This window comes from Crocodylus siamensis, chromosome 4 (genome assembly GCF_052110815.1).
Source record: "Crocodylus siamensis isolate JL-2025a chromosome 4, ASM5211081v1, whole genome shotgun sequence".
NCBI classification, from domain to species: Eukaryota; Metazoa; Chordata; order Crocodylia; family Crocodylidae; genus Crocodylus; species Crocodylus siamensis.
The window spans coordinates 41,357,915-41,384,986 of record NC_143398.1 but is presented as its reverse complement, the minus strand read 5'-3'; the positions used below and the strand labels follow the sequence as shown (position 1 = coordinate 41,384,986).

Here is a 27,072-nt window from a genome sequence, read left to right as displayed (position 1 = left end):
GTGTGTGTGTGTGTGCACATGTGCACGAGTGTGCAGGAGCATGCGTGCGTGTCCGCATACGTGGTGAAGAGTGCATGTGCCGAGAAGCTGTGTGAGCCGAGTCTGAGAGCCTGAGAGTTTTGAGTGGTGTTGAATCTGCTGGAGAAGCTGGGGAGTGCGGGTGCTGAGCACTGCGTGTGTGGGGACACTGGAATTCCACCTGAGATACTCACCTTCCTTTCCCCCTTAGGATGGGTAAAGTATGACCCTTCCTTTTTGAGGTCTCCAAGTACTCTGTGGAGGAAAGGGTAGAAATCCTCTGCCTGACAGGGATGTGACAGTAGGTCCTGCAGCCTGGGTGTCAGTGCTCTTGACTGCCACTACTGGTGACAGCCCAATATGGCTCTCTGTACATATCTGTATATAGCGTTCTGTTGAGCGGTTGTTAACTAGTTCATGTTGCTATGATTACTGTTAATTTTGGCTTGTAATACAGATTGCTTATTAACCCTTACTTGGTGTTGTATTCATTAATAGTAGTGGGCCTCAGGGTGGGGCTGGGCTGCAGGCCAATACTCTGAGGGGTTAATCCTTTCAGGTGCAAGTGAATCATAGACCCCTGGCACAGCAGAGGCCTAACAAGCCTCTGTCTCTAGTGCCAGGCCAGACTTCATCCCCATCCCCAGAACTCTCATTATGCAGGCTGTACTGGTGGTACAAAGGCCCCTGTACCCTCCCTTGCTATGCAGCAGCAGGAAAGGTAGCCACCAGGGCCTGTGGGCTGCCAGTTGGACAGCATTTAGAAATAGGATAGTAAACAAAACAGAGATATATAGGAATATTAAAAAAAAAATGTATTCAGATAAGATAATATATTGTTAAAAGCATGACTAAGATGGTGACAAATTTAAATGCACAGGTAATTCTAGAATCAATCCCATCTCAGCTTGAACTTGGGCTTTTGTATAAAGTATATATGTGATATTCTACAAGGCTTTCACTTATTGTGGCTTGATAGGTATGTGTAGTGGAATATGGAATGAGGCATCAAAACACCTTGTGGTTCCTAAATGTGCTCTACTTTCTAGGTTGGAAAACTGTGCCTATAAAGGATGCTGGCTGTGAGATTGGCAAGCTTTTGGACTGGTATCTACCCTAGGAGAGAAGGAAGGGAAACCATAATGTACAAGGGGTGGTCTGTACACTATATTCAGCTCCTCTGAAAGGGACGTTTCTATAACCTTGTAATAGACAAACAAAGGGGCAAGGGGCCATCAGGCCAAATGCAACATTGTACAGTTCCTTCTCATTCAGACCTGATTAGGTCTTACTGTCATCAGCCCAAGGCAGAATCTATTCAATCTAGGCATCTTCCTCTAAGCTGCACAGGTTGAACTGATAACCAGCTGAACTGTTGTTCAGTTTTCAACTGGAGAAGGCAGGGGAGGCTGGCACTGACCTAGGCCAGTAGACAGGAAATGCGTGTCTTCCAACCTGCTGGCCATTGCCAGCCCAGCTAAGTATCTCCAGCCCCCTGTTGTTCTCTAACAGAGCGTTAAGGAGCACCCTGTCCAGGCGCTGGCCCACCTTGAGGAAGACTCCCCTTCAGGTTTCCCCCAGCCAGTGTTCCCCAGCCCAGGCAGCCCTGGGCAGCCGAGGAGAATCCCCCCTCTCCTCCTTTCCAGCTAGTGAATGCTTCAGGTGCTGCCACAGGAGGGAGGGAGAAGAAGTCTTCCTGGACTCACAGCAGCTGAGGCAAAACCAACTGCAGAGGAGCAGGAGAATTTCCCTCTGCTTCCTGAGGTTGCCTGAGACTTGCATGGGCTAAGGCAAGCAGCTCTGGGGTTTGGGAGGGGAGGGATTCTCCTCAGTTTCCTGGGACTTCCCAGGTTGGGTGACCCTGGGCTGGGGTAGGGGGGATCCCTCCAAGGAAGGCGCTCCCTGGTGCCCCTACGCTGGGCTGCATGGGTAGACACACAGCCAGGAGGATGACTTCTTCCTCCCTCTTGTGGCAGCAGCCAAAGCAATCAATAGCTGGGAAGGGAGAGAGGGGAGGGCTGCTGAGGGTGAAAAAGTCCCCACCACAGGATTTTTTCCTTCCCCTACTTGCCGTGTAGAACTTGGCTACAAGGATCTGGGGGTCTGTTCCCTTGTCCTTGCACCCCCCCCCCCCCCACATCCCTATGGGATGAGAGATGCAGGCAGGAAGCAGACTAAGGAGCAGAGGGGCAAGGTAGTCCCTACTCCACTGGAGCCGAGAGCATGGCCCATGGCTACGAAGCATCCTGGGATGCTGGGGGACTGTGAGTTAACTTGAACCAGGAAGGGATCAGGGACAGAAGTTCTATAACTGATTTAGGTTAAACCAGTTTAAGTCTAATACTACATCCAACCAGGTGTATCTTAAACCAGTTTTGGCCATTTTTAAAGCCGTATATATGCACTGAACTCCTGTTCTGTTATAGGTTTAAACCAGTTTCCAATCACTTAAATTGGTTTATGTGTAACTTCTGCCCCTAGCCTGTTTGAGGATATGGGCTTATCAGGAATTTGAAAGTACTGCTAATTTCTGTGTTTTTAAGAAATGTATATGTAGACACCTTTTAGGTCATCATGCTTTCATTTTTTTACAGCAAAGAAAACATACTGTAAATTCAAATAGCTGCTTTATTCATATCATCAATTTGTTAATGTCCTTATTGTCAACTAAATACAAAGGCAGCTCCTGAAATTGCCCTATGAATATGGAAATGAAGCATTTTAATCACTGGTAATAGAAACATAAAATCAAACAGTTTCAGGGAACTGTAAAAAAATACTACATGGACAGATTTTAAAAATTTAGCATCTCTTTAGAGTAAAGAAACATAATAGGAGTTACTTGGCCCTCAACTATACTTATGGTAACAAGTACCATGTTCAGGCTACAGATCACTGCTTCCTTCTGCCAAATTGTATTCCTTTTTATAACTGTTAAGAGACAACAGTTTTTTCCCCAAAGAACTTTTAAAAGATATGTCCAAAATGGGTATGAAAGGTTGAATTAACTTTCTATAAATCCATTTGATGTAACTTATAAAATATGGGCACAATATTTAACCTACCCATAATGCCGTATCTTCCCTTGCAAAAGGAATGGAGCAGAAAGGTCTAGGAGTTCAAGATCTTCTTGCATGGATCTCACAGGAATAACACCTTTAAATCTTCTTGTAAGTTTCATAATTTCTTTTTGTGTCCCTCCTTTAACAATAAACAAATAACAATTTATCAACTCAGAGTTCCCCAAAATCTTGATACCTGGGGCACATTATTTTCTGTATTAAAAATAGCAACGTACTTCATTCTTACACTTGAGAGAGATAGAGAGCGAGAGTGAGAGTGAGTGTGTGTAAAATATGTATGCATGCATTCTTTTCTGTAAAACAACTAACGTATTCCATTCTCCTGACAGAGAATTGTATTAATGCTGAAACTGAACTGTTAAAAAAATGACACCACAACATCTTTCTTTAAGCAAATGATTAGTATTTATACTAGCAGTTTCAACCTTTTAGTCTCAAGGTACTCCTCCATAACTTTTCTGAATTTTGCAGTACCCTTGTTAAAAATTGCTAACATTAGATCTAAAAGATCTAAATTCAGATAAGATATGAAGGGGCTTTGAGGCTAAAAAGAAATGAGAATCACTGATCTAGTCCTTGCCACTTAACAGCAGCAGAGGCAAGACCTCACTCTGCTATGCCTTGCTCTTTCCACTGTCTGCCCCCTCTTGACTCTCAGACTGTACCTCAAAGAACAAGGCTCCTTCAGGGACTCACATGCATGGTCCCCTCTGCGGCCCCTCTTGCTAGCCTCGGGAGGGCGAGAAGATTGGAGGTTATAAGCCAGGCTGCAAATCACAGCTCCATCTGTGAGCCTGTCCACCCACTTGCATAAGAGCACACTGCTGGGAGTGTGGGTGGTTGGAAGGTGGCAGCATAGTGGCTGCCTGAGGGAAGGGAAGGGCAAGGGAAGGCAGCAGCAGTGGTGGCAGTCCCCAGAGGAACAGTCATAGGCAATGATGGAGTAGTTGGGTCAGACACAGGGTGCCAGAGGTAAGAGAAGAGCATTTACCTCCTCACACAGGGGGGGTCTCACAGTATTTCTGTTGCTTTTGGTGCACGCTAGTGTACCACAGCACACCCTTTGAGAATCACTATTAACTGTATACACATAATGCTAATTAAATAATTCAACTCCCTTGGACTGATGGATATCAATTTTAGGACCTGTAACAAATAACTGACCATGATCCAATGTTAAAAAGGACTCCTAAATTGACTGTAGTGTTGAAATTATGATGTAGTCATTATGGTCTAGGAATAACTGACTGTACATATTGATTGTACAAAAATGTGAATAGCTATATAAAGCTGCAAATGCGACGTGTTACTGCATGTGGAAATCAGATGTTTAAACAACCACATATTCAATAGAGGCAAAATGAAATGTGCAATTTGCCATGACACATTTAAAAAATATTTTATGGTAGTATATGACAATTAACAAATTAGCAAAGCTTAGAATAATGTAACTCTTGGGAAATGCCTGCAGTTGCCCCGTGCTGCTCTCAAGACCATTGCCAAAACCTAAGCTCTAACCACTTGCTTCCCCAAAATCACAATACAAGCAGTGAGGTGCTTCAGGTGTCAATCTCATCTGCTTCTGGGGGGGGAAATCAGATGAATGGTGCATGACCAGTCCATGGGCTAGATGACCTGGCTAGACAAAGCTTTGGCTGGGATGATCTAGTTGGGATGGTCCTACTTTGGGGAGGGAGTTGGACTACATGACTTCCTGAGGTCCCTTCCAACCCTCATTTTCTATGATTCTATGATTTCTATGAATGGTGTGTGGCTGGCCCCACATGCTAGACTATGCATGTGGATCCTCCCGTGTTGGATTCAGTGCATGTGACATCTGCTAAAGCCATCTATAACCCACACTAAAAGGCCCAGCTTCCCACGGGCTTGGCTGCTACCATCAGAACAAGTGAGACCCATGGTGCTGGGGCCATGGTGCTGCTGGGGCTCCAGAATTACTGCTTTCACCTGGCACCCAAGCCAGGAAAAGCCACAGTGTTGGAGCCTCAGTAGCACCATGGCTTCTTCCTGCAGCAGGAACAAAATGTCTGAGTGAGAGCTACAGCACTGGAACTCCAGCACTGTGGGAAGTAGCTAAGCACCATGGCTTGTTCCCATGGTTGCAACTAAGCACCCAGGACAGACCTGCAGCCTTGATCAGGGACCTTCCCCTGGTGGCAGCCAAGCACTTGTGAGCCTAGGCTTCTTCTAATGGTAGTGCTGGGGTACTTCAGCACCATATGTCTCACCCAGGTGCTTGGCTACCCCCAGGGGAAGGTCCCCCATCGAGGCCATAAACTGGATAATCTAGATATGTGGGCTGGATCTGGCCTGCAGACCATATGTTTGACACTAATGCTTTGGGGTAATCCAATGCTGCTACACTGGAGATCTGTCTGTAGTGTGCTGGAGAGCAGTGGCAGTTAGTGCCCTGGAAGTGTCCTCATCACTTGCCTCAGTTCTCTGTTTGGAGCATGCAAGCAAGAGCAGCTAGGCAGGGCTTATTTTCTGGAAAGCTTCAAGAGCAGCATGCAGCCACATAACTACTATGGAATGTAGCTACAGTGAAACTGCTGTGACCACTAAAATGAAATGTTTTTTTTCACATGGAAGCAACTTGCCATTGTAGTTCCTCAATGGCAAAAAAAAGATTTTTAGGTAGCAATTTGAAGGAAAGTTCTCGCTAAAAGCATCAGAACTGAAGCAAGGAGAAAAATGAAACAGTGTAATAAACAGGATGCAATTTTAAATACTGCTTTCATGGGATTTTATAAGACTTTACTGGAAATTAATGTCTTATGTTATTGGAAAAGCTGGGATTTTTCTGCAATTTTTCTGCAATTATGCAGGACCAGTTTGATAAATTTCTCTCTATATTTACTATAATCACTCTGTAATTGCTGCTTTAAATACACACCTAATAACCAACACCTTTGGCCAAAATAACAAGTCACTAAATACCTGCTTCTTAAATCTTGAAACAACTGCAACCCATACTAGAAGGCGACCCAATTCTTAAAAGAGATTTTTCCAGAACCACCCACCCTAGCTTTTAAACAGGCATTAAGCCTTATCACCAGAAGCAAACTTCCTATGGCCCCAAGCACACCAAATACATCCAGACCATGCCAACACAAGAAAAGTAAAACCTGTCAACACATTTGTACTACTCCCACAACAGAACCGTCACCACCATACCATTCCTGGATGTTATGTCTGGATCTCCAGAAATGTAATAGATCTCACCCAGTGCAGTGAATGTTGTGATGGAAACTATGTAGGAGAAACCAAACAACTGAGTACCAAAACGAACGCACACTGAAAATCTATCAAAGACAAAAATACCTAATTACTGTGGGTGCACATTTCTCACAAGACAACCACTCTCTCCGATCTCTCAGTTCTAATCTCCAAAGGGAATTTACAAAACACCTTTTGCAGATGAGACTACGAACTTCACTTCATAAATCTACTGGATACAAAAAATCATGGCCTACATACAGACATTGAATTTATGACACATTATAAACGACCTGCCATCTGATAACTCCAGGTAACTTCTCTACATTTTATCACTGGTCCACATTCACTTTTGTTTTTCCCACTCTACCTGCCTGTCTCTCACTCTTTAACTCCTACCTTCTCTGATCTTCCCTGCCACACATCTGCATTTTCATAAACCTGCATTTTGCATATTAGCTTAAGCTTCTATTTGACCATAGAGAGTAGACAAACGCCAGCAGATTCTCCCTATGTCTGAAGAAGGGCGCCTGTGTTTGAAAGCTTGCAAAGAACAATTTTTCCAACTATTCAGCTGGTGTAAAAGAAGATATCACTTTTGCCCAAATAACCTTATCTGCCTATCTCCTTAACTCATGAATAGATAACAGGGAAGAAACATAGCAATTACTTTTTGCAATGTAGTTGTTTTCTACAAAAATGAGTTGTGCTGTTTAATGTTAAATTTTAATAAAATGATCGATCATAAAAAGCATTATAAGGTGCTCTCTGATTCATGAACATTCTAGATTTGTAGTTTACTATTTGTGGTAATGATTAGAAAAGTCAGCACACCCAATGTTTCCATGTGCTAGGTGATGTGCAAATTGAACAAGAGACCATTTCTTTTCATTTACATTTTCAGTCTAAGCAGACAAAAGGTTGAGAGGAGAAAGTAGTACAGAGATGTCCAATAGCTTAGCCGAAAAACACACAGGTTAGTTAGAGAACCAAGAATAGAGCACACGTCTACCAAGCCTCAATCCGGCACCTCTTAAGCCATACTTGAAATGTTGCAACCTTTCAAAGGATTTAAATAAGTATAAAATACATGCAGTTTTACCAATGGAACCACTGGGATAATTTAAGATAATTCATAAGATAAAGTTTCATTTAGACAATGTTTTCAGTTTACTTATAAATCAACATTGAAGTCTATAAGATTGAACAATAAATGTCACTGAAATTAATTATAGCGAGTATACTGTATGAATACTGAAGCCAATGATGAATGGTACATATTAATACGCTTGTCACTAATGTGATGACATCTTAGTTTTAACCTTTATCCCAAATTAGAATTAACTTATGTTCAAGGAGATTTAAAAAAAAAAATGCTACCAGAAAAACCTCTTTCTTATGTCCACCTTTCATCTCAGCTGTCCAGTCAAGGCCAAACAACTTCTATGCCAGCAGCATGGTTCAGTATCTGGTTTATGGAGAGGAGAGGGTCTTGTACTATACTAAAGCAACCTACTTATGCTTAAAAAAAATAAAGTAATATATAGATCTCCTCAGTTAGATGGAGTTGCCATGTTGTGTTTTACCTCTTCAGGCAGCACACACGTGGAAAAGGTCAGGGAGGATGCTCAGGAGGCTGGGAAAAATGCCTTTTGGAACTTGTACCAACAAACAATATGGAAGTAATACACAAACAAACAAACAAAACCCAATAAATTGTAGAAAAATCCCAGGACTGTGAAAGAGAAATAAATAGGCTAGAAGAAGCCCACTGGAATGTCTGTTTAGTAATACGGGAATAATTTACAATTCTGTCCTTCATTCCAACTAATGTACTCAATGTGGTGTCATACCCAGATGCAGAAGCTTTGGTATCTATGCAAAGCATCTGTAGCAAAAATGATGAGGTTTGGTTTTAGGAAAAAAAAGCAGTTGCAAAAATGGGAAGGGGGTCCTGTTACAGGGAAGAAAGTTATATTAATAGGTAATAAAAATGCATTCAGAACATGCTACAAAGGCTGCAATTAAAATGAGTCAAATAATAAGAGAGAGGAAAATGGAAGGAGCTTTGCTATTAACCCTCATGATTGCTTAACTAACCCTTGCTTTTTCACACAAAGGCACTAGGACAATGTGATCCTGCTTGAAATTCAGAAAATGAGGATATGCAACATATTTATATTCTTCTTTAAATTGCTTTGTTTAAAGTTAGAGGGCTATTTTTCTCTCTAAAGAGCATTCTGTTAAAAATGAATATTTCCTGAACTATATTTATGTGAAACAACACTGACATCCAGAGGCTGACAATGCTAAAAGTAGGCTTGCATTCTCAGAAGCACGCCAAACCTTCTACTTATTTAGTATGTACTGAAGATCTTTTGAAAGATAAATATCAGAACTAAACCTATCTATGAGCTTGTCTAGGAAACAGCACATTTGTTATAAGCTTTTTGGTTTGACAGGAGAATATACAAAAGTATCTAGATCCTCTCTGGATTACAGAAATTGTAACCCACTCTTAGCATTTTGTGTAATCACATCGGTGAGCCAGGCAGCTAGCTATAACTAAGAGTTCCAAGGGAATGTATCATTTAGTTAATCAGTCTGTCTATAGTTTTTAATTCTCATTCTAGAATGTTTGTTTTTAATTTGGAGAGATACTTAAGTCCTAAACACTTAGCTGGAAGGGACACTGTGGCTCCCTCCAGAAGTTTGGGGAACATATGAAAATTTTCCCAAGGCAAAAAAAATGACCAAGCCACCAGAATACCAGTGGATCCATAATAAAAGCTGCCAATTTTGTCATGCTGGGACAAACTTAATGTCTAGCCAGGTCGTCTACTCTCCATAATAACACAATGCTCTGCTCTATCTCCTCATCTTCCAGTGGGAAAGGAAGTCATTGGTGACCTGACAGCCTGAAGAATTGCAAGCTGCCAGAGATGTTTGGGGGCTGTGCTATCCCTGTCGCCACCCAGTGGTGAGAGCTGCTAAGGTGGGGACTACCTGGTCAGCAAAAGCTGCTTTCTCCAATTCCAGACAGTTTGAATGCCAAAAACTTTAAAAAGCTTCCAAACTGCCTGCACAGTGCACACCCTTTAAAGCTGAGGGCTCCTGAGCAGCCTGGCAATGGCAAGAGGCTGCCTACTGTTGGGTTGCTCATGCACCAGAAGGTCCTGACACTTGGAGAGGTGCCTGTGGCTACTCAAGAACAGCCTCAATTAAGTGGCAAGGGCAAAGGGACTCCTTGAAAGTGGCAAGAGAAGCTGTGTTCCCTACTCTCTCCTGCCACTGCCTGCAGGAAGTCCCTTCACTCTTGCCAGTGCAAATGGCAGTGGCAGGGCTGGCATACCCCGGATCAACCTGTCACTGAAGGCAACAACTTCATCCTTCGTACACAATCACAGGGGTGATAGGGCTCTGTGCAGGTAGGAGCAGGGACTAATTGAGACAGAGCACTACACAAATAACATGGGGTGGGGTATGGTATCCAAAGAGGATACAACTGTAATTAAATGATCTTACCTTCTACCATTATCAAACAATTTCCTGGCTCTTGAACCATTTCATTGTGCTTCACAAAATGAACGGCTATTGTTCTTTGTTTTGGATGTTCTGTATTCCACACAGCAGAATCATACCACAGCTTATTGTGCAATTCTGGATTTGGAAGTGTAGCTGCAGAGTCTTGTAAAATAAAGTCAAAGTCATCTCCATCTGGAACTTCTTGCCTAAAACCATTTGAAGAAGGAATAATTAAATAATAGCAGCTCCTTTGTCTAATAAAGTATGGTATGCAGTTCTTCAAAAATTATGAATTATAATAAAAGTACATGTGATACCTGAAAATGCACTTTCGTGCATGCTGTTATTTGATTAAACCTAATCTGATGACATGCTACAGCAATTTCAGGGTTTGATGCTACACAGGCATGTGTGGAGTATTAGGCACTTTATATACAATTCAGTCCTGTGTTAAAGTGCCTGATCTTGCATTTTTAGCAGGCTAAGGACTAACGCTTTCATCCAGGCTCATGTAAGTAACACGAAGGACTCCTGACATCTCTAGGTTTTCTATCAAGCTTTAAGAAGACTGACAGCTATAAAATGGTATTTAGAGGTCTGGTTTTGGCAATTGGCTTGTACGTAAAATAGAAATGCATTAGAACAATGGTCCAGGGGAATGGCAAGGGTTAAATGGTTTCAAAAAGCCTGTTTGTGACTGTGACGGGGCACTTTCCTGAGGCTGGGTCTCATCTCAGCCTGCCCACCTGTTGTTATGGTGTGATCCAGCCAGTCTCACCTGCCACAACTTTGCTGTTCCTACAAGCAGATGGTAAATGTGGGAGACTATCTATTACATGCCCTGATGTCAGTGGGTGCTATCTGTGGCTCCGAACCTTCCCTACACTGCCACCCATGCCTTGAAGATGGCATCCAGATTACTATTACTCTCAGTCTGAGACTGGAGCAAACCGAGTCCAAAGTTGGGCTCCACACACACACACACACCCACACACGCCCCCCCCCACCCTCTCACAGAAGGCCTCTTCCACTCGGCCCCTCTCTCACCTAAGCCTCTGACTTACTGCCTGTTAATAGGCTACACTCCACTCCCCTGTTCCCCCTTGGGCAATCAGGCTTCACTACTTCCATACTGGCCTCGCTATGCAGGACCTTCAGTTCCCGCGAGTTCCCCTATTCTACGTGGTCCGGCCTTATGCCAAACTCTCGGCTAATTCTGCCCCAAACCCCTCACCGGGCACAGGGCTGGCCTTTGCGCTATCCTTCAAGCTTACTCATTTGGCCCTACTCAGTGTGCCCCTTGGGCTGTCTTTCATGCCTATTCCAACTTCAGCCCTACACAGCCCCCTCATATGCACAGCCCTCTAGGCCTACTTGAATTTCAGCCCTACTCTGTGTGAAGCCTCCCAAGGCTTTCCATACTACCCCCTCTAGGGTCTCCATGTGGAGCCTCCCATCCTTGCTGGTCTCAGGTGGCACTCTGCTTGTTGTGCCTGGCCCCACTGCTCTCGCTCCCCAGGGTCTTACACCCTCCTCATGGGCTCAGGTGGCCACAGCTGTACCTGGTCCCACTACTGCCTCCAAAGCCTACCCAAAGATGGGGGCTGGGGTTAAGGTGCCCCTCCTTGCTTTTCACCCGGGAGGTAACTGGCCTGGCATTTCCTGGGGACTCCCGTACCACCAGGAGCCACACCACGTCATCCTTCCCTGGAAAGGTGCCTTTTAGGTCATGCCCAGGACCAGGAGCCTCCAAAATCATCCCTATAAGCTCCTGCCCTTACCTCCAAGATGCATCATACACCATTTCAGCCAGGCAACATTTCTGCCTGGCTGCCAGCAGAAAACTGCTCTGTTTATACAAGCAATCAGTGTCTCAAAATAGCTGCTGCAATCAAGCACCTGCTGGATGTCTGGCTCAGCCCTTAAAGTGGCAGGCACCAACAGTGCCCTGCCACAGTGACAAAGGCCTACTGTGTTTCCTTCAAGGCCTACTGTGTCTGAAGCCAGTAGACACACAGGCTGGGAAACTGAAGACATGTACCACACTGTTCCGTAACATGAATAGTGTACCCAAACAGAGATAAGGGACTCTGCAGCATTAGCACCAGCTCACAGTGCCAAACTGCAGAGCCCTTGGGACTTCCGGCTTTGGTGGATAGAGAATAGTAAATGCCTAAATTCAGATGTGTGTGCATGTGATGGATTTGTGAAACAAAGAAATATGCTGACAGAATAGTATGATGATCACAGGGAAACCAAACTATGATAGAGACATCAGAGGAGGAAGAGGAAGGAATTTCAGGGCAGCAAAGGATCCCTGAGAAGGGAACCTGAGGCTACCATGGACAGATCACCACTAGCCCATCTCACCCACCCCACGGGGGGGGGGGGGAGGAGGCCTTGGCCTTTGACCTCCAGGCTGCTGACATCTGACACTCAAGAGAACACCTCAGGGTGAAGCTTGCATACTGGCCAGATGAATCTTCCCTCTGTTACAGCTCTAGGGCGGTAGATATAAAATAGTTTGCATTTGTCTCATGTGCTATCACTGTGTATCAATAAAATTCACCTATTATTGAACGGAGAGGTTGTGGTCAGTCTGAGGGTTTGGGTCCGTGGAACAAGGTAACTGGGTCATAAATCCAGTGCCAGCAAAGGCCATGCAAATACATTAGTATTTTACTGTAAAAAAAGACTGCACTTAAATGCTTGAAATTGCAGATTATGTTTATGCACCAGACTATTTTACCTTGCACTCTATCAAAATAAAACAGCGAGAGCAGAAGCTTGATGCTTGCTTCCCTTGAAAGATTATACCTAAAACTTGCACTTTGTCTCACATACATTCCGTTTCCATTTGTGCCAGAATGAAACCAGCTTGGCATTCCTAACTCAGTACTTCAGAAGGCCTTGCAGGATATCACAACTAATCCATAATGTAACTACTTACATGTAAAGGAATTAGTGGTTTGCTTATAGAATTTTAACAGCTTCTGTTGTGTGGAAAGCTTTGTTCACTTTAGTAGTATAGAAACTGTGACTGGAAACATTGCAAAATAACTTAGGTTAGAATATCTCATAAAGTCAGACTGACTGAAGGCTGGTCTGACGCTCAAGTAAATCAACTGAAAAATCTCTACGTCCAGAGCAGATTTTGATGGACACTATAGCATTCAGTATTAATTGCCAATGGAAGAGCAGAATAGACATTTATAACCTATTTACTGATTTGCTCATTTGCTATACGTATTTAAAATACATTTTCAGTCATTAGCAAAGTTGTGGACACAACTTCTTGCATATTCTTTTGAATAGAGTTAGTCAAGAATGAGCAAATCCACCTCCTCGGAAATTCCACGTATGTAACGGAAGTTGGTAGTCTTTGGGTATGACTCTAATGCTTTTGGCAGATGTTAGACCTAAGATGTGATTAACCTGTTTATCCACGCCATAAAATGTAATCTGGCCACACATCCAGGCAATTGATGGCATTTCTACAACATGTGAAACATTTTATGGCCAGTTTCCATCGCATTTTGATTGAATGTGTAGTAGGGCAGCTCTGGTTGACAGCTCCCTGCGTGTCAGCAGGCTGACATCCATGCAGCCCTTCTGTGCTGTATGTGGGGTGTCAAGTTGAGGGGAACTCATTATCTGGGCTGGTGGTTATGGGGAGCAGTGATGCTCCCCAGCATGGTTCTTGCTTTGCCCTGCAGTTTCTCTCAGAGTCAAGGAGCAAGCTACAGAGCTCCCTGAGACCCAGCAGGGTGACTGCCTTGCCCCACGGGTGCCAGGAAGCTGCAGAACACGTCATTTGATATATCCTGGCCATGGGGTCACTGGAATTAGGGAGAAGCTCCCCAGTCTTGGAGTCTCTGTGCACCAGGACCTTTAAAAAAACCACATGTGGAACTGAGCCCTCCACAGTCTTAAACTGGCTCAGATGCAGTCCTGGGGTTGAGACCGACAATCAGTGATTGTTGGTCCCAGCTTTGGGACCCCTCTGGAGTCTTGCATTGGGTCCAGCGTAATCTTGGGGCTGAGATGAAGCATCAGTTGATGGTTGGTCTCAGCTTCAAGGCCACCTTGGTCCATGCCGGGTTTTGGACACCCAGGTTTCAACTTGCCAGTACAGGAGTTGCCCAGGAGCATGATCCCAGGCTTTCCCTGTACAAGTAGTAATGGCACAACCTGCAAAACTACAGGTTCTGCCACACATACAAAGCACGGTAGGATGCATGTTTGTTGGGACTGAGGATCAGATCTGATTACACCATGAAATGTACGTGTGCCAGGGGCCTTAGATATGTTCAAGAGAATGATAAAAAAATGGTATGGTCCTGAATAAGAAAGCACTTTTCAAAATGTTTTATAAACAAAAAAAACCCTAGAGGAGGTAATATTGTTAATGATACAAAAAAAGACAGTAAAATATTCAATAAACATTTCTATTTTGTTTTTGGAAGTAAACAGGATAATGTGTTTTATCATATGAGGTAATAAAGTGCTTTCCAATCCATTTGTAACCAAGAACATTAAACACCATCTGGTACAGACAAATATATAAAAAACAGCAGATCTAAATAACTTACACCCAAGAGTACTTAAAGAAACAGAATGTGGCTGAAATTTGGTCCAGTGATGCTCATATTTAATAGATCTATGAATATTGGAGAAATTTCAGAAAACTAAAAGAGTGCAAAAGAGCCAATATTCAAAGAGGGATATGAGATGTAGATAAGTATACATCTGTTAGGCTGACATCAGTCCAAGACAAAAGATGGAAGAGCTGTTCCAAGATAAAATTTGTAAATTAGGTACATAATGAATGCCAGTCCATACGGTTTATGGAAAATAAATCTTCTCAAACAATCATTCTCTTCAGAGACTACAGATTTAATTAATGAAAATAACTGTGTAGATATAATTTGACTTTTTAAGGTATTCACTTAGTATGAGTTTAAGTACAAGTTAAACGTATTAAGAGCAGCTACCTGACAGATATAAAAAGTAAACATGAGTAGGAAATGATCTAAGAATGGAAATGGCTAGTGGAATTCTATGCATTTTGGTACTAGGCCCAATGCTAGTCAACATTTTCATCAATGATCTGGAAGCAAACAGAAAATCACTACCCAAAGGCATAACTGGGCAGTTCTATGCTCTGGATGGCAACAGTACAATGGACAGCTGCTGCTGCTAGGCCTTCAGTGAGATGGTTGCTGTTCTTGTGCCACTCCCCAAGTTAGCACTAGGGGTGGTGCTTGGGGCTCCTCTTCTTAATTATACTACTGTCACTACCAGTAACATTTGTGAATGACAGAAAGATTAATGGAATTATAAGTAATGGTGAGGACATAGCTGTCATACACAATGTTCTGGATTTGTCTGGTAAATCAGATTCTAGTCAAATGCACGTAGTTTAATTCAGCCGAATAAAGTTCTACCTCAGAGGAACAAGTAATGCAGGCCATAACTACAGAATAGGAAAACGTACCTGGGAATGTAATGACTAAAACAGACCTAGGGGGTCAGAGTGGACAGTTACTCAAATATGAGTTCTTGGTGTGGTGCTGTGGGAAGAAAGGGCTATTAGAATAACAGCATTAGTAACAAGGATTGCGGACTACCCAGGTTATTTTATTTCTGCTCAAGTCATTGGTAAGACAATTACTGGGATAGTGTATATAACCCTTTTGTCCACATTTTAGAAAGGACATTGAGAAATTGGAGAAGGTACAAGAAGGAGCCAGAAAATTAACTATCGTCAAGAAAAAATGCATTAGAGTAACTGACTTAAATGCTGAATCTGTTTAGCTTATTACAAAGAAGATTCAGAAGTGAACTTTATTACACTATGCAAATACCCTGAGAAAACACTGGGTAAGAAAAGGTTCATTTATTTTTTTTTGAAGACATAAAAACAATAGCTGAAAGTTGAAGCCAGCTAAATTCATAGAGTTCATAGTTTTAATGGGGAAGGTGACTAACCACTGGAACAAAATGAAGGGGAAGTGGTAGATTCTCCACCTCTTGAATTAGTATATTCAAATCAAGAGTGGATACCTTTTGGGAAAATGTGCTTTTTATCAAACACAATATATCTTTTTTTCAACCTGCAAGTGCCTTGTGCTCAATAAAGGAGTAAAATTAAAGGCCTGGAAATCTACAAGAACTCTGACTAAGGACCTTTCTGGTCTAAGGGTTTATGACTACTTAATGTTTCAACACCAATTAAGTTAAAATTAAACTTGTGTTCAAGTACCTTGCTAGACTGGGACTGGAATGCTCATTACTTTGCAAGATCAGCCCTGAATGCATGTTAACAAATCAATCCTCACAACCCTCCTCTGTAAGGAAGACATTACATACTTTAGACATTATACATTTTAAAGATGGAAAACAGGAAAGTAAAATGTTTTGTAAGACCCCTGGCAGGCACATGAGAGAATTAGGATTTGAAACTAGAAGTAAGAGACTCCCAGACTCTCTCACAACCCATTAGATCTGAAGCTGTGCTAGAAGGGATTAGGTTGCCTGTTTTATTTAACATATTCAATTCACTTTCCTGAAATAAAGATTAAATAAATTTATGCTTGGTTTACAAGGCTGAGTTTGGCCACGCCAAAATTGCTCCTGACAATATTCTTTTAATGGTATTTTCCTGCCCTGAATAAAAATAACTTTAATAAATGAAGCCAAACACTACTTCTAATTCTGTGGAGAGTTACCTTCTTTATACTACTACAAAAGCCAAAACTAGGTAACTCAAACACCAATACTTTTTGCACTTGTGTACAAAAAGGGGTCTAAAGGTCAAGAATAGATATTTACATGCAGTAATTCCATATACTAAATCCAGGTCAAAACTGACTGCCAAATACAGGAACTGAAAGTAAGTCTAATTTGGGTATACTAAATGGGGCAAAATAAGAACATCTTATATGATCGCACATTTTCTCCCATCTAGTTTCCATCTTTCCATCCTTTGCTTGAAATGAAATGGATTAAAATCCAACTCATTTTAACCATTAAAAGAAAGATGGAAATATCAGAAAGCCTAGAAATCCTAAAACATAATTATTTAGTATGTAAGACACTTACAGTGAGTTGCATTTTGAACAATAAAGTTTAATGGACTGATAAAGCTTCTGGGGTTTAAAAGTTCTCAGTTTTGCTCTAATGCGATACTGTTGAGGAGCAGGGTTGTTCAAAATGGTATTCAATGCTGTTTCATTTAAATCCTGGTGATCTGTCAGCACTGGAAAAGAATAAAAATGTAAACTATCAAAAATAATGAAACAACACAGAAGTACAAAAGCGTAAGCAGAAGGACATGACAGGGGTGTGCTTAAAGTATTTTCCCGGGTTTTTTTTAATAAATGAAACTTTTCTTCAAACACTATTAGACCCTAAAGTCTGTAAATTATATTTGAAAACTTACAATTCCAAAAACAGATTTTAAATTTTAGTTATCAGTGGCAGCTGATGGATGCCTCTCTCATAGCTGGAACTGAATATTAGATTAACAAACCCTAGGTTTAGGTGAACTAGTGATCTGAACTACCACTTGAAGCAGGGGTGTCATACTGTTCAACATCTTCATTAATGATGTGGACATTGGAGTCAGGAGTGGACTGGCCAAGTTCGCCGATGACACCAAACTTTGGGGCAAAGCATCCACGCCAGAAGATAGGCGGGTGATCCAGGCTGACCTGGACAAGCTCAGCAAATGGGCAGACGAGAACCTGATGGTGTTTAACACTGAAAAATGCAAGGTTCTCCACCTTGGGAGGAAAAACCTGCAGCTTTCTTATAGGCTCGGCAGTGCTACGTTGGATAGCACTACAGAAGAAAGAGACTTGGGGGTCATCATTGACCACAAGATGAACATAAGCCTGCAATGCGATGCTGCGGCTAGTAAAGCGACCAAAACGCTGGCTTGCATCCATAGATGCTTCTCGAGCAAATCCCAGGACGTCATTCTCCCCTTGTACTCGGCCTTGGTGAGGCCGCAGCTGGAGTACTGCGTCCAGTTTTGGGCTCCACAACTCAAAAAGATGTGGAGAAGCTTGAGAGAGTCCAGAGGAGAGCCACATGCATGATCAGAGGTCAGGAAAACAGATCTTACGATGACAGGCTGAGAGCCATGGGACTCTTTAGCCTGGAAAAGCGTAGGCTCAGGGGTGATCTGATGGCCACCTATAAGTTTATCAAGGGTGACCACCAGGATCTGGGGGAACGTCTGTTCACCAGAGCGCCCCAAGGGATGACGAGGTCGAACGGTCACAAACTCCTGCAAGACCGTTTCAGGCTGACCATAAGGAAGAATTTCTTTACTGTCCGAGCCCCCAGGGTCTGGAACAGTCTGCCAGTGGAGGTGGTTCAAGCACCTACATTGAACACCTTCAAGAGCAAATTCGATGCTTATCTTGCTGGGATCCTATGACCCCAGCTGACTTCCTGCCCTTGGGGCAGGGGGCTGGACTCGATCTCCCGAGGTCCCTTCCAGCCCTAATGTCTATGAAATCTATGGTTCATGGACTGGATTTGACCTATATTCATTTATGTGGCCTGCAGAACTCAGAGGGGCCAGGACTCAAAGGGGCATGGAGGGCCTCCACTGAAATCAAGAGTTGGAGAGCATGAAGTCCCACTCCATGCCAGCAAAAGGGAGTGAGTGATAGCTGCTTTAACACCCACCATATCTGCCACTGCATCCAGATCTAGCCTGCAAAGAGACTAGTGGCTGGGGCTAGATCTAGCCCAAGGGGTGGGGTGAGTTTAATGTCCCTGACTTAAATCAATTTTGGCTCATCCTGTGTCTATGTTTATGGAGATAGTGGCAGGAATAGGTAATAAGTGAGATAACAGAAATCTTTTAAAGAATGTGTGGTGGTAGGCTAAGCTTTAAAAATATTATATTTCAAATGGTTCATTCTAAGGTTCAATATAAGATGAAGAATGATTATGCATATCAAAAATGTTTACATTTCTTCCTATTTCAAAATGTACCAGTGAAAGCCATACAAGATTTCAGTGGTTGCAGTTCTCCAAGACACTCCCATCATTAGAGGATGAACACATCTTAAACTGAACATAGGGCTGTGAGAAACAGCACTGCTCCATTTCGACTTCAGTTTCGTCATTTTGAAGGGATGGTGTTTTGTTTTGCTGTTTTGAAGCACTGTTCCGTTTTGTTTAGTCAAAACTGTTTGCTGTTTTGACACGTTTTAACATTTTGCCTATAGGCTATAATGGGGAATCATGAAAATGCCTAAAACTTTGTCATTTCTTGCCCGATTCAAATGAAAATAGCAGGGAGTGTAGCCCCGCTGAGCCCACAATGCCTGTCAAGTTTCAAGGAGATAGGTGCAGAGGTTTCTTGGAAACTGCACCTCAAACTGTGCAAAGCAAAACTCATATCACCTGTAAGTGTGAAGGTCCAGGAGGGTTAAAACAGCAGGCATGGCAGCCCCTGCTGAGGGCATAAAGCCTGTCAAGTTTCAAGCAGACAGGATGCCGGGGTTTTTGGGAAACTGCACATGAAACAGCTGACAAGCAAAACTTGAGACGTGTGACTGTACGTGTATGTGTTAAGGTGCACCCTCATTGGCACTGGCGCCTCTACATGACATGGTAGCGTGCCCCAATGAGGTCCCCTCCTCCCCTCCAGCCTCAGACCGGTCCACCACTTTAAATGGTAAGCACTAGCACTAGCATCTCATGCAGCTGAACTGTCACAGAGACTTTCTTTCCTTTCCTGCAGGAGCGTCTTCTCCAGCAGCTGCCAGCCCAAGCCCTGGGGCTTAGATGTGTCCAGGGCCCTGCCTCCTTCTGGTCAGCTGACTGGGGACAGGTGATAGGTCTAAAGGACATGGCACTGGCAGACAAGGTTCTTTGGGTCAATCTGATATCTTTTAGTAGACCAACTGAACAGTTGGAGAACTATATCTTAGCAAGCTTAAGGGTTTAAAAACCCTTCACCAGGCTGAGGAAGCACCTGCAGTTGGTGTGTGCTGTTCCTGGATGGAAGGAATAGCAAAGAAGCCAGAGGCTAGAATTAGGGCTGTGCAAAATTTCACCGGGTGTTTTGTTTCAAATCTGTTTTGACGTGTTTTGAGCTTAGTGAAATTGAAACAAAACAAAATGCTTCAAAACAGCTTCGAAACTTTCAAAATGTTTCAAATTTTGAAGCCAGGCTTACTTGGCTTCAGTGCTGGTCTCAGGTGGCAGCGGTAGCCTCCTGTCATCCGGCATGCAGATCCGGGGGTGCGCACCCCAGGGAAGGCTGAGGGGTTTTGCCAGACTCCTTCCAGGGGTGCAAGCCCCTGGATCTGTGCTGCCACTGCCACCTGCAACCAGTGGCAGCAGCAATCTTCCCTGGCACTGGGCTCGGGCTGTGCCAAGAGCTGGTCCCAGGTGGCAGAGGCAGCCTCCTCTCATTTCAGGCACTAATCTGGGGGCTCACACCCCCGGGTGGGCTGCCGGGCTGTGCCGGACTCCTCCCAAGGGTGTGAGCCCCTGGATCTGTGCATCCAAAAGAGGATGCTGCCGCTGTTGCCTGGGACTGGCGGCAGCAGCAATCATACCCAGTGCCAGACTCCTCCCAGGGGTGCGAGCCCCCAGATAGTCATGCCAAATGAGAGGAGGCAGCCGCTGCTAGCAAGTGTCAGGAGTTGTGCTTTGAACCGTTTGAGGTGCGGTTTCCCAGAAAGCTCTGCACCTATCTCCTTGAAACTTGGCAGTCATCATGCCCTCAGATGCCAGCCTTGCAATTTTGCATCCAAATCAGGCAAGAAATGACAAAATTTTAGGCATTTTCATAATTCCCCATTATAGCTTATGGGCAAAATGTTGAAATGCATTGAAACAGCGAAACAGTCTTGATTAAATGAAACAGGACAGTGCTTTGAAATGAAACAATACATTGTCCCTTCGAAAAGGCAAAACAAATTTTGAAACGAAACGATAGTATTTCACACAGTCCTAGCTGGCATGCAATGCAGGCAAGAAAACCAGTCTGTGAAAATGGAAATGGAGGCATCAGGGGGTGAGGGAGGAAGGAAGATGCAGCAGGTAAAAGTGGAGAGGTACCTGGGGAGTTACATGTCTGGCAGGTTGCAGTGTCAGAATTCCAATGTCTGTATTGAGTCCATGAGTTTCTGTACCTAGGAGGTTGATGAAGTGAATTTTATAGGCCAATCTATGAAAAGCGGTTTGTAAATTTAAACAAACACTGAACCTCGCTAACCTCATCACCAGAAGCCAACTTCCTACAGCCCAAAACACACTGAATGGATCCAGACCAAGCCATGACAAGACATGCACAACTTGCCAAAAGTATTTCCAGTATGGAGATATCTTCACAATATACATCTCCATCAGGACACCAACTGACCTGAAGGAAAATGCATAGGGAAATGCATACCAAGCAACAACTATGCACCAGAGTGTGCAACAAAAATCTATCAAAGACAAGAACACCCAACTACCTGTCTCTAATCTCTCAGGCCTAATCCTCAAAGGGAATTTACAAAGCACTTTTCACAGATGAGACTATGAACTTCACTTAATCACCTGGATACAGAAACTCATGGATTCAATATAGACGTTGGAATTCTGACACACTGCAACCTGCCAGCCATCTGACTCCTCAGGTAACTCTCCATTTTTACCTGCACTGCTATATCCCCCTTCCTCACCCCTCCATCCCCCCAAGCCTGTCCCTCATCCCCTGACGCCTCCATTTCCATTTTCACTGACTGGCTTTATTGCCTGCATTGCAAGCCAGCTTCTGGTTTCTTTACTATTTCTTCCATCCAGGAACAGCACATACACCAAATGCAGGTGCTTACTCAGCCTAACAAAGGGTTTTTCAACCTGAAAGTTGGCATTCCAGGAACCTAAGCTGAGCTCACCTGGAGCCTCACAACTCCACTGCAACCAGAAAGCCTCAGACCTGTCAAAGATGTGACAGGTCTAGACTTTCCCTTGCCAGGACTGTGTGTGTGTGTGTGTGTTGGCTGGAGGTTGTAAGGAGCCTCCTACTCATCTTTCACAAGGGACATCCTCAGTCCTGGCATTTACTGGGGCTGTTGCACTGCCGGCAGTCCCACCAGGCCCTATGACCCTTGCAGTGTGCAGTTTTAGTGGTCATGCCCAGGATCTGGGGCCTCCTTTTCCATAGCCCCTGCTCATACCTCCAGGTTTGTCCTGGCATGGGAGCTTAGCAGGGACATGTTCTTCCCTTGCTGACTGGTGATACAGTAAGTGCCCCCTCCAGCTCTGAGAGTGGGGCACTAAATGGTTGTGAAACCAAAGGGGAAAAAAAAGAAGGGAGTGAGGATGGAGCAAGGGTGGTGGCACTCATTCTATCTGCACGTGGAGCTTAGGGAACCTCAGGACCAGAAGGTTCACCTTCAGGAGCACCAGCTGCTCCACTAAACCAGGATCCAAGGAGATGTGGTGGGGTGTCACTACATAACCAGCTGAAAATCCTCTTGCTTGGAACACTGGTTGGTAGACTGGACAGGTGTTCCTGGACAACCGTGCCCAGATCCAGCCACATCTGGCTGTGAGTTGCCCAGTAGGCCAAGTGGTTGCACAGCAGGGGCTCCATATCCTTGGCGAGATAGGCAGCCACCAAGGCCTGAGTGCTACTTGCCTGATGGTGGCGTCTGGTGCCTCTGGACCCCACTATAGAAGCCATCTCCTTGGCCCACGTTGGCAGCATCTGTACTGGAGGAGACTGACTGGTGGATGGCATGGGACAGTGGATCTCCCTCTTCCATGACCCCTTGCCTCTGTCCTTTCCCCTCCCTGACTCTCTTCACCAGCACCTCTGTCCACTGATCCAGGGTTTTGCTGCCACGTACGCTGATGCTCCCCTTCACCCTCAGATCACACATAGCAGCCAGCATGTGGACCACACTGGACCTCAAGAGATCAAGCCATTTCCTCATGCCCTCCTTCAGTCATCTTACCAGTGCCTGCATGTCTGGTGACAGCGGCTTGCCCCAGCCAGGAACACTGAACCCTTGGAACTTCTCCATTTAGTTCTGAAGTTCCTTCATTACAGGGATCACCTGGCTAAGGAAGGCATCACCAGCACGGACGGTCTTGGTAGCCTCAAGGGAGGGCTTGAGGGCCACCAAGATCTGGGAGATGGTATCCCACTCAGCTCTGTTAAGGGGGCCACTGATCCCAATCTCCCCAAGTAAGGCCATCTCATGGCTGACCTTCTGTTGCTCTACCAGCCCCTTGAACATCAGGTACGTGGTGTTCCACCAAATCTCATTACTCCCCTCTCCTTGCTGCCAGTAGAACCAGAAGCCTCATGCCTGTTAGTGTCTGAGTTTGGGAGGTGGGGGGGAACTTATAGATCTCCCTCTACCCCATCTTCTGGCCCTCCCTGAAGGCTTGCCAGTTGCCTTTCCAGTACGCTTTGCAGTGCGTTTCATAGTGTATTTGGTGTGCTGGAAAGTCTGTGTGTTCTTCTGTAATGTAATATGAATTTATGTAATATATGTAGATAATTGTATGTGTATATTTATGTAATGTATGTATGTATGCATTTATGTAATAAATAAAATAAGTGTTTGTATATGTTTCTGAATAAACTGTATATTATAAAATGCAATATACACTGTGCTTCTCTGTACAGTGAATGGAATGCATGCTGTGAGAGAAAGCACAGATTTATTTTCTGGAGGGAAAAGAATTAAAATAGACTAACAAAAACAAAAAGAGGCTTTTGCAGGAGGAATAAATTGAAGGAATTAATATAATAATAAACCGTATTAGGAAAGCAAAAGGAATAAGCTAGCAAGTGGGAAGTAATAGCCTTTCTCTGATGCTGCTGAAAGACGGCTCAGTAAGCTGATCCCAAGGCACAGAAAAAGCTCAGTTTTTTCTGTCCCTCCCCCAGAGCACTGGGATTGGAAGGGACTTCAGAGGAGGATTATAGTCACTGGCCAGCTACACATGTCAATATCAGAGCAGTCCTTCCCCCCACCCTCCTGAGTTTCTCTTTAGCTGCAAGCCCAGCTTCAAAACTTGAAACTTTTCAAAACTTTTGAAACATTTTGAGTGCCCTTGTTTCACTGAGGCTGTTTCAAAGCCTTTCACTTCATTTTTATTTTGCTGCTTTGAGCTCAAAATGAGCTGAAACAGCGTCGAAATGAAACACTCATAAAAATTTTGCACAGCTCTAGAACATATGTGCATCCCAAAGGCAAAAAAAGAACACTTGTATAGTTTAATTTATGTCAGAATACATATATGGCTTACAGTTGCATCCATAATGGAAATCAGATACATGCAGCTACTTCAACCGTTTAACTTTGTTACTTATAAGTAATAAGAAATCTTTCTGCTGTTTCTTACCTGTGACAGACAATTGCTGGCATCTCTCTAAATATACTTCTGAGTCTAGAATCCAGAAAAAACACATAAAAATTCTTTGAGATTTTGTTACTAAATACGCATGCAGAAGAGCATACGAATACAGAAAAAGAAGTCAGTACGAAACTTAAAATCAGATATTAACAGGTGACATATTTGAGAAAAATGGTGTGTGGCACTGATACTTACCACTTTTTAAACTGGTAAGATTGGTATCCATTTTGAATAAAGTCACAGTGCTGTGTTTATAGTAATAAAAAAGCAGTTAATGTCATCACGTGACATGCTATTCCCTGTAACACTGTGCATAGAATTTTATTTCCCTTTCTGCATCTAAATGGTAATTTTCTAACTCTGCAAGTGACATTTTTGGCACTTATGCACAGGTAGTAATTTTATTATCCCTGCACTGTAGATGTGTAAGTGTGCAGGTGCATAGAATGAGCATGCACAATTGGTTATGCACTGAATGGGCAGGTATCCACTGTGGACGGGTTAACATTGCTGGTCAGAAACCTATGACTAATGGATGTTAATGCCAGAGAAGGACAATAGATTTTCTTACAACTAGGTTGGTAGGGTATTTGCCAAGAAAGCAGGAGAACTGGGTTTTAGGCCTACCTCCTCATCCAGACAGGATTTATATAGACATCTCCAGACCTCCTTTTGAAGCTGACCCTCTTCACAGCCAAGAGAGGGAGATGCATGAAGCCAGGAGGAAAGCTTGAGGATGTTTGCTTCTGGGGGACGGAATAAACTCTGGAAGGGAGAAGACTCTAGGTTCTAGTCTGGGCTCTTTTTTTCAATGGGATAAAAAGTTTTGCACTGTACTGCTCTCCATCTAGTTTATCAACTATGACTAAATGCTCAGTTTCTAAATGAGCATTGGAAAGGTAGCTGTGCTGGGAAGCTAAAGATGCAAGTTCAGATCCCTTTGCACCCTAGAACTTGCATCTGCTGCTGCTTAAGCAAGCTGAACTAGGACAGCCCCATCTTCTTCCTCTTCCCCATACGTGCCCAGCCACTGCAAAGCCTACCACACGCATCTGGTCTGTGCATCTCAGTTATGTGCCACAACAAAGAGTGAAGGCCAAAAGCAGCCCAGTGCACAGCGAGAAAACTACCATTTAGGCCTACAAAAGCAAACAGAATTTTGTGCTACATTTATGCTTTGTTTGATATCAATTTCAGGTTTTGTTGGTTGCAATGTTGCAATTTCCACAGTCAGAAATTATTCTTAGTTCAGAAATCCATCAGCTTTTGGTCTGACTTATGCTTTGCATTTGTTCTTTCTTAGAAGTTTTGCTTATCAACTAAGCTCACATGACTAACAAAAGAAATGTAGCATCAAAATTAATGCCTTAATTTAAAGCATTTTAAATCCTGGAAAGTGCTTTATAATAGATTAATTGCTACACTTAATCCCTTTTACCATTAGAGCATCTACTCTGTCCTGAGTTTGGGTAAAGCCTGTTTTTAAGTGTTTCACAGTGCTTTTAGATTTGACCATGAAAAACATTTATACAGAAAAAGACTTATGAGATTCAGATACTTTAATTCATACATAATAATAGTCATCTTAGATTTTTTGTTGTTGATATTTGTGGTCCTGTACACAGTGCATGTAAGTACAGCAATTCACTCAGAAGTTATCTTGCTACTTGTCACACTTGATCTGGTAGACAGAATTACAGGAATAATTCATTACTGACAAGCTCCTGAATGCATAGAAATGTATACCCCTTTTAAACAGGGCTAACAGGAAATTAGCTTCAAAGCAAATCCAAGCCCTTTCTTCTTCATCTTGTAACAATTATAAGGTTCTCTCTGCTCAACACTAATGACAGTGGAATGTAAGAACAGTCAGGATCACCTAAGTACTTGCAGTTTTAAGGGACCCTACTGCCTATAGAAGGAAATTAATTTGGGAAAGATGTGTACAAAGAAATTATAAATTAAATTAAAAAATCCAACCTTGACTGTAAAAACGTTTCCTTCCAGACACCAGCTTCTTTAAATTTTTAAGGAAATGATATCATTTGAAAAATTTAGTACATTAGTTTTTCTTTTTCAAGATGTTGGTGTTTCGATACTAGCACAAATAGGTCTGTCTTTTTGCCAAGTAACACGTTTGGGCGGTGAGCATTCAACAGAATGAAATGGGAATAAGACTCACTATGTTCAACTGATCATTAAAAGTCCTTTTAAGGCAGTCATCTTTTATTAATATAACAACTTCTGTGACATAGAAGCAGCATCAGCTAACATTGGTTTCTGGTCGAATAAGTCATCAACCTTATAGATATTTAATACTCTGTAATTAAGAACATCACAAGTCTTCTTCAAGATAGTGATATGTCTATGTTGCATGGGGACATGAATAAATTTCCAATTCCTCTTACTTGAAACACTGTCAGAAGTACTATCCAATTCCATTGAAGACACAGTTTCCACATTTTGATGCTCTGTGAGATCCACAGAATCCAAAAATCTATAAAAAGTAAAGGTTTTAAAAATACAAGTAAATACATTTTCTATGTACCTTTTCAGTTCAGAATGTAGATCCAATGTATCCAGGCAACAGAAACTCTGATGGGCCTACAACTGAAATAAACCAAATGCTTCGGGAATGGGGGTACTGACTCAGGTAGCAGCTTGAGTAAGTGTCCAATATAGTGCCAGTGGAGAGGTGGAATGCTAGAAGCATGGACTTTCATATGAAGTACACTGGGCTGTTGATATCTTACCTATTCTCTTTCCATAGACCCCAATCCAATAAAATACTTAGTGAACAATAATC

General features: G+C 43.1%; 1 protein-coding gene across 6 annotated transcripts in view; it reads right to left on the bottom strand.

Annotated features, from left to right (window-relative positions):
- POT1 (protection of telomeres 1) overlaps positions 1-27,072 on the bottom strand; it is a 190,923-nt gene that overhangs the window by 17,907 nt on the left and 145,944 nt on the right. For all 6 annotated transcript variants that reach the window (XM_090042161.1, XM_090042162.1, XM_090042158.1 and 3 more), the window contains 5 exons: positions 26,675-26,763; positions 24,255-24,299; positions 16,971-17,127; positions 9,867-10,072; positions 3,084-3,219 (listed from right to left, as the gene is read on the bottom strand). In XM_090042161.1, coding sequence (XP_089898287.1) covers positions 3,084-3,219; positions 9,867-10,072; positions 16,971-17,127; positions 24,255-24,299; positions 26,675-26,763 — 633 coding nt within the window. The remainder of the gene's footprint in view (positions 1-3,083; positions 3,220-9,866; positions 10,073-16,970; positions 17,128-24,254; positions 24,300-26,674; positions 26,764-27,072) is intronic.